Raw genomic sequence first — 8,234 nt, forward strand, 5'->3', positions numbered from 1 at the left:
CTGTGCGGGGGGAGGGCGCCCCTGCCTGTGGCAGGGGGTTGGAACTGAGTGAGCTTTAAGATCCCTTCCAACACAAGCTATTCTGGGATTCTATGAACCTATGACCATAATACATTCAGTGTGTTCCCTTGTGTCCCTAGCATTTAACTGAGGAGTTAGAATAGAAAGAGAAGTACCAACAGTTCTCTCCTTGTCCTCCTGGAGAAGTGGAGACTTCTCAGTTGTAGAGTTTCCTCTGTTTGTTCGTCATGGTGAGTGTTCTTAGGAACCAGCAGCATTTGAAAATATTCACAGGAGCTGAATTTTGAATGAATTTACAGCTGAAGTCTCTTCCTGGGTGAGGTTTCCTCAACTGGAAAGAGGCAGCAAGCCAGCTGATCCTTGCAGTTACTCAACACAGATCAGTTGTGTGTAAATTGTTAAGTTCAAAACTTGTAAGCTTTCAGTCTGCCCAGAAAGCACTGGGTTGGTGAACACTGTCTGAGAAATAATCTCACACATGTAATAAAAACTGAGAAATCTGTGTTGAGCTCTGTCTGCAGAGGAATAACATTGGTTACTAATAGCACTGTCTCTCATTCTGATTTTTACAGGATAGTTTTCAGAGTTGGATAAGTCTTTGTTCTGTGTATGTAACTACATGAATATATACACATGTACCTGTGTACATGGTAAACCCCAGCCTTGTTGAAATGGGGTGCCCTATTAATATCAGATTCAGTGGAGGTAGGTTTCTACCTGGAATTCCTGAGGTATATAAGGAATAAGAGACCATTTTGCTTTTGAAAGAGTGTGGTACATATTTTATTATGTGTACCTTATTTGTCGTTTTAATTTGGGTCTTTAGGATTTTAAAATTGCAGATGCCTTGAGTATTTGTGGTTTACAAGAAATGGTGTGACCAAGGCAGTAGGGACCTGAGTCAAATTTGCTGTAGACAAGTTCTGAAGCCTCTGCTGAAATACGTGTCCAAGAGTAAACACACTTAAACCTCAGATTTCCCATGGGCCATGTTTGTTGTCTGATTTCAGTAATACCTCCTAACTTCTGTTCTGAGAAGTTAACAAGTCATGAAGACTACTGAAAAATACAGCTTAACTGGTCACAATTTGGTGTTTTGATCTGATAACAGATATTGATGAGTGCGAGAGGGGAACTCACAGTTGTAAGGTAAACTTCGTTTGTCAGAATACAGAAGGATCATTCTACTGTGAGTCAAAGCAGCGCTGCATGGATGGATTTTTACAAGACCCTGAGGGAAACTGCGTTGGTAAGTCTGACCAGGAATATGTCATATGTGCAGCAGCACTGGCCAACTCTTCTTCCTTTTAGTTTCTCCAAGAAGTATATATTGACCACATGTAATTTTCATCAAATCATGCTGTGAATTTAATTTAAACATCACTGTCCTTTTAAAGATATGCATGCTTGCATATGGAATTTGAAAGCCTTGCCACAGCAGACCTTCATCAGCACAATACATTGAAATGAAGGAAAAGCAGTGACAACTGGAAGAAAACAGACCAGAAAGATTAAGTAGCTTCTCTCACTATTCTAATTCATTTTCTTCACCAGATATTAATGAATGCACATCTCTATCTGAGCCATGTAAACCAGGATTCAACTGCATCAATACTGTTGGGTCTTACACCTGCCAAAGGAACATACTGACATGCAGCAGGGGCTACCACTCCAACGAGGAGGGAACGCGATGTGTCGGTAAGGTTAGGCTCCAGAGTCTGGTCAGGTGCCCTCTCAGAGGAAGAAGAACATTTCAGTTCTAAAAACAAGGTTTTGAGATTGCTAACCATATTTGAGGAATGGGAGTTTGCTGCATGCATTTGCTGTCCAAGCAGCTCAGTGATGTGTTTGCACTATGGGGTGCTGCACTGGTGTTTGGCTGCTGCATGGAGTTCCTCCTGGTACACCAGGTGACACTGGTTTTGACTGCATTTGGGATGCACTGGTTTCTGTTCTGGAGTGAATGTACTCTAGTTACTTTTCAAACTCATGCTATCAGTCAAAACCACGATCCTGTGCTATTTTTACAGTATCTCGCTGAGTGAGATGATCTGAAGCCATGGGATGCAGCAAAGAGAAACACTGAGTTTGTGGACTCACAAGAGTAGCAATAAGTGGATGTTCTTTGTAGCACTATCAATGGTGCTCCCCATTTACATCCAGTTCTGTGTCTGTTTAGGATAAATTCTTACTTTCTTTGTGAAAGAATGTTGACATATTCATACAGGCTGGCATGCAGCTTGATACTGATTTGTATTTGTTCCAATGTGTTTATGAGTTACTGACTCGGAATAGCAGATTTTATCTCTTATTAGCATTTGTGCTGTAAATGCACACTAGGCACAGAGGAACTGAAAGCTTGCTGCTTGGCAAGGCAAGGTTGGCTATGTGTTCTTTAATTCCCTATGTTCTGTGTTACACAAAGTAGGAAATCGTAAAACAACAGTGGGGAGAAAAAAAATGACAAATCAGCATTTTGGTTAGTGATGAAATCCTAATGATCCCTGCTTACGTTCCCTTTGAAGAAAAGGAAGGGTGAAAAATAAACAAGATTTGCTTTGTGCTGCTCCAGGTGCGTGGAAGCGGTGTTAGAAGCTATATAACTGTGATTCTATGTCTAGCAAGTTGTAATGAAAAATAGTGTTACAGATAGACCCCATTTCTGCATGAATTCCTGCATTCTCCTTTTTGCTATTCATTATGCTCTGTCTCCCTTCATGATTTTACCCCCAGGACTACCCAGACTGTGCTGGGCCACTGAGAAGGTGGGGAAGATTTGGACGTAGCACAAGATTGGGACAGTTTATGTGTAACTGAGGAAGTGGAGAAAGCTTTCTAAGACAGCTCCAGGGGGCAGAGTAGTGGGCTGAAGTGTGATAATCCTGACGCTGTTTTTAGGGTTACCACCATACCAACATCTCCATGAATCCATTTCCTTCACAGGTCAGCAGTTGTCACTGACCTGTGACAAGTCAGTGTCTTGTCACTGAAGTACTGGCTGCAGTGGTAATAGCCTTCACTTTCAAGTCTTGCTAATGGCTAGGGCAAATCCTGTTCCTAAATTTCAAGTGGATGATCTATAGAAAGAAGCCAGCCTTTTTTCCCAGTTGTTCCTAAAAGAGAATGTGTGTAATGTGTGACAGAGGAGGAAATTGCCACTATTCATACAGCATTTATATCTTCATAGCCTGATGAGATAACACAATGCATTGTAATTACTGATGATGCTTTGTCTCCACTTTACATGATTGACAGTGCTTTTAAGGAGCAGGTATAAAGAAGCTTCTCTAGTTTGATTTTGGGAAAAACAAATGTTTAATGTTAATTGGTGATTTCTCTGTCTTTGCTGTGTCACTGTGTCTCTGCAGTCTGGATCTTCTGGTAGTTTTTTGTATGGCTTTCTTAAGTAGGCAGAGACATGGAGAAGAAAAAAGAAAACCATATGGTCCTACTTCCCCTCTCTATGGTAAAGACTAGCTTCTTTAAGGCATTACAATAGTTGATTAGATTCCGGATTCAGATTTATTCACAGTAGTAAATATACCATCTGCACGTGTTTCTCCAGGAGAACTATACGTGTATGGTTATATCTTCTGCTTAGAGGATTCACCTCTCTTTAAAATGTTAATATTTTCTGGTTTAGTAAATGAGTCATTAAAAGCTACCTCTTAATTTAACTGAAAATACTGTACTTATTGTGAAATACAGCACACTAGTGATGGTATAATTCCCTAGAACTAATTGAAGTCTGAATGCAATGGAATGTATCATTTTGGACAAAGTAATAAAATGCTTGCACACACAAATTCATTACAAATAAAACTGCTACTTTACAAATGTATATATGCATTAGAAACTTCCTTGTTTTGATGCTGCTTCTGAATTAAAAGAAAATGAGGAGACAGCATTTCAGCAGAAATGTATGAGCCTGTCAGGAATTCCTTGCTTGGCAAGTGGCATTCCCTGCCATCCCTGACCCCCTGGTGCCAGCAGGAGTTGTGTAGGTGGGAATCTGTGCTGAATATTGAGCAAAGTATTTGTCAGCATCTCTCATCAGGGTTGATATAATCCCCACTTTTCCACATCCAAGTTTGTGTGGCATGTAACTTGCTCTCACTTCCCTATCATTTTCTCCACAAGTGACTGCTTTCCCGAGCACTCTCCAAGGCTGCTGTTTGTTGGAGAACTGCCCAGGAACCCTTTGAAATGCAGTAGTGCTCCAATTGATCACTTCAAAGAGGGCAGTAGGGAGAACCTCCAGCCTTAGACTACCATCCTAATTAATGTTACATGAACAGGAATTTGGGTTGTAAAAGTAGTTGAAGGTGTCAGTAACAGGAAGGAAGCAGAACCTGATGGCTTAGGAAACAGCAGAACTTGGAATACTTGAAGAAATACAAGTTTCTGAGGGCTAATCAGAATTTTTGATGCTTCTTGTCACAGATGGTAACAGGGATTTGTTAGATACTGATGAGCTATTTAGTCATGTTGCAAGTCTTGTAAATCAGCGTGTATTGAAAACTCTCATCTTCATCTGAGGACTATTAAAATGAGATTGGGAGTGATGCATGTGAGTAGAGAAGCAGCTAATTTGTTGGTGTTGGGTTTTGCATGAGAGGCCATGAAGAATATGAAAATGTGAGTTGATTGAGAAAAGAAAAAAGATCAACATTGAGAAAGAGTAAAGGGTAGACAGCAGAAGCAAGACTGAAAGGGCAACTGGAGATGAAAATAGCAATTGCTTTAATTGAAGGGATGAGCAGAATTTCTTGCTAGTTCTTAGTTTGCTTTAAATGCCTTGCTGTGACTCACAAAATGGCAGAACATCAGAATAGGGTGTTTAAATGTCATGGTTTGATCAGAATCAAAATGTGTGTAGGTTGAAATGCAGAATATACTGGGAAAGGTCCATTGCAGTTACAGTTGCCATTTTCACTTCTAAGATAATGCATTCCTTTTCAGAATTTGACTTAGGATATGTGAAGCTGACTCAGAGGAGCGCAGTGGGAAAGGCTGATTCTCTTTGTTCTGTCCTGAGGACAACCCTCTTTGAAGCAGTTTCTATTCCTGTTACTTTATATTTTCTCTTCATAAACATTGATTTTTAGCAAACTGTATTTAACTAATCACTTTCTCTGGTTCTGCAGATGTGGATGAATGTCAAACTGGTGTGCATCGTTGTGGTGAAGGGCAGATTTGTCATAACCTGCCTGGGGCTTACCGCTGTGACTGCAAGATGGGGTTTCAGTACGATGCCTTCAGCAGGGGCTGCATTGGTATGTAAGGCACAAGATGAGATGAAAGTACTGATTGATTGAGCCTTGGACCTCAAGGCAGTGTTTAGCACCACTGTAGTGTGTAGTTATTAGTTCTGCAATGCAGAGCCGCAATAAACAGAGTCACCTCTAAAGCAGCCATTCCTGGGTGCGACCAGTCATTTAGAGCTCTGCCACTCTGTGCTGTGACTGCGGCCCAGGTGCCCTTGGTTTGGGTTAGCTGCAGGTTATCAATTAAAGTAATCTGCAGAGTACTTCCCTACGGGTTATGCTTCTGCTGCTGTAGATATTAATCTTTCTGAAGATGCCACAACTTTCTTCATAAGAAACTATGATACAGCATTTTGTGGTTTATCACTGCTGTACACCAATTAGAGCACAAAGTCAGACAGCATAAAACCTGAGATTGCAGTGTTTCATGCTCTGCAGATCAATCCCTGACACTTTTTAAAATAACCTCCTGCATTTTGTTTGATGCTTTTGTTTCTAAATTGAATGTGTATTTGCTTCTTACGCTGCAGATATAAATGAGTGCTGGAACTACCCTGGACGCCTGTGTCAGCACACATGTGAGAACACCCCTGGGTCCTACCATTGCACTTGTTCTTCTGGTTTCCGCTTGTCCTATGATGGGAAGCACTGTGAAGGTACCAGACATTCTTCCCATGAGGAAGAAATTGCAGTCTGATTTAAGGAACTTTAGAGAAGGAGTTGAGGTTCAATATAAATAGAGTAAACCCATGATGTCCTCAAATTTGCAATTATTCAATCAAACACTCGCACTGTCAGATGAGAGCCAACGAGTTTCTTCCCTTTCTCCTTCTCCCTCACATGCTTTTTCCTTCGTTAACAGAGGAGAACAGAACAAAGTGAGGACAGGAGACTGTTCATGCCAATTTTAGTAAAGGTGAAACTTGGTAGTGGCAAAACTTTAAAAATTGATTTTGAATTGAAAGTTCTCCATGATTTTTTAAGGCAATGATTACATAATTTTAATTAACTGTAGCATAGGGTCTGAAACACATGTTTGCATGTGTATGTGTTTTCATTGGCATATACAGAAAAGAAATTCAGGTGGAACAGACATCCTTATGCTTCTTGGCATCCTGCCTAGAGCAGAAACATCTTGCGGCAAATGAGTCCATCCCTATTCACTCTGACCAGAAGGACCTGGTAACTGTTCTCAGAGAAAAAAAATAGTGGACGACACTGATCTGAACCACTGTGGCAATGCCTGTGTGTTTGTTTTTGGATACAGATGTGAATGAATGTGATACTAGTCCCTGCAGCCAGGAGTGTGCCAATGTTTATGGTTCCTATCAGTGTTACTGCAGGCAAGGTTTCCAGCTAGCAGAAGATGGGCATTCTTGTAAAGGTAAGGCTGCTGCTTTGGCAGGTCAAGTTAAATATATGTATCCTCTTCAACAGGCACCTAATCCTGCAGGTGATGCCTAAGGATGACTGTGAGTTACACCCTGCCACAGGTGCTGCAAATTGGAAAATGCAGTTCATTTTAATGCCTTCCACCTGGGGCTGGAATACACTTGTGTGACCGTAGAACTGGTGGGGTTATTGTCTTCTGGGGCTAGAGCTTATGATTGAAGTAAGTAGAAAGGAAGATAGGTTTACCTATGTTCCATCAATTAAAACCTCCACTCAGCCATGGTTGAGTGAAGGCTTGCTCTTACTTCTGCTCATGGTGGCTGAATGAGGAGTAGAGTGGTCAGAATGGAGAAAGAAAGGGTTTTACCTGTTTGCTTGACGTTACCAGTGCTGACATTGGCGAGTCTCTATATAAGAAGTTACGAAGAAACTCATGTTCTTCGTAGCACAAGGAAGCCCCTAAACTAGAATCCTAGAATAAACTAAATCTTAGAAGAATTACAGAGCTACCAGAGGGTGCTTTTCACCCAGATGTGCCCTAGGCTTGTTCTTTTCCATGGGCCCATACTACCTCCAACCAGTATTTTTGGCAGCAGTCTCATGTTCAGCATTTCAGAATGCATCATCAGTGGTCCTAGAGCAATGTCAAACTGTCATGGTTGCATTCTTGTTTAAGAATATATTATAAATGCGTCAGATAAGAATTTCCTTGTGTTCTGCAGCCTCCCTTTCCAGATTCCTGTTTTTCTCCTTACATGTGTTTGTAATTGTGTTTTTTCCCCAGATATTGATGAGTGCACACAGAGTGCAGGCATTCTTTGTACTTTCCGCTGCGTGAATGTTCCTGGTAGTTATCAGTGTGCTTGTCCTGAGCAGGGATATACCATAGCAGCCAACGGAAGAACCTGTCGAGGTAATGAAGAGTTTAGGAACTGAAACAATTACATCATGATTACATCATGAAGCTTTAATCCTTGGAATGATCTAAGCCATTATGGTTATTCAGTGAAGTCTCCATGTTTTATATCAGTCACTGTTAAAAAGCCAGTATTTGCCAAAGTTGCCAAATACTGGTATCTGCTATGTCAGCTTTTTTGTTTGGCATCCCACCTGTCAATGGGAGCTAATTGCTTAAATTAATTCCTAAGGGACCCCACTTCATCATTCAGACTGGGATATTTGATGACTTGCATGAGCTGTATGTGTACCTTGGCACAGCAGTAAGTGACCTGGTGTTTTAGAGGTGCCAGACGCAGAAACCTGTGGCTTCATTATGGTTTGCAGTTTCCTGTCCTGGAGAACTGGGAAAGTAATGGGGACCTGAGCATCCAGAAACCTGCACCTAAGCTTAATTATGTTGGTGTTAGTAAATGTTAGTGTAAATGACATGTGTCCTCCACACACACCCTTTTTCTCCAGAGCCATAGAAATGTCTTCTGGGTGTCTGATGGTTTTAATTTGGTGGACAGCTGTCTGGTTTTGAAGTAAAAATCCCTCGTTTCCAGAGGATGCCCTGACTGTGGAATGGCTGAAGATCTGGTTACCTGCATTCCT

At 41.2% G+C, this 8,234-nt stretch overlaps 1 protein-coding gene across 1 annotated transcript in view; it reads left to right on the forward strand.

Moving 5' to 3' along the window:
- LOC104408869 (fibulin-2-like) overlaps window positions 1–8,234 on the forward strand; it is a gene marked incomplete at its 5' end in the record, with an annotated part of 50,199 nt that overhangs the window by 36,819 nt on the left and 5,146 nt on the right. The window contains 6 exons of the mRNA XM_010018599.1: window positions 1,133–1,270; window positions 1,576–1,719; window positions 5,169–5,297; window positions 5,819–5,944; window positions 6,556–6,672; window positions 7,465–7,593. Of these exons, the coding sequence (XP_010016901.1) occupies window positions 1,133–1,270; window positions 1,576–1,719; window positions 5,169–5,297; window positions 5,819–5,944; window positions 6,556–6,672; window positions 7,465–7,593 (783 nt within the window). The remainder of the gene's footprint in view (window positions 1–1,132; window positions 1,271–1,575; window positions 1,720–5,168; window positions 5,298–5,818; window positions 5,945–6,555; window positions 6,673–7,464; window positions 7,594–8,234) is intronic.

Source organism: Nestor notabilis, unplaced genomic scaffold, assembly GCF_000696875.1.
Source record: "Nestor notabilis isolate BGI_N333 unplaced genomic scaffold, ASM69687v1 scaffold10427, whole genome shotgun sequence".
Classification (NCBI taxonomy): domain Eukaryota; kingdom Metazoa; phylum Chordata; class Aves; order Psittaciformes; family Psittacidae; genus Nestor; species Nestor notabilis.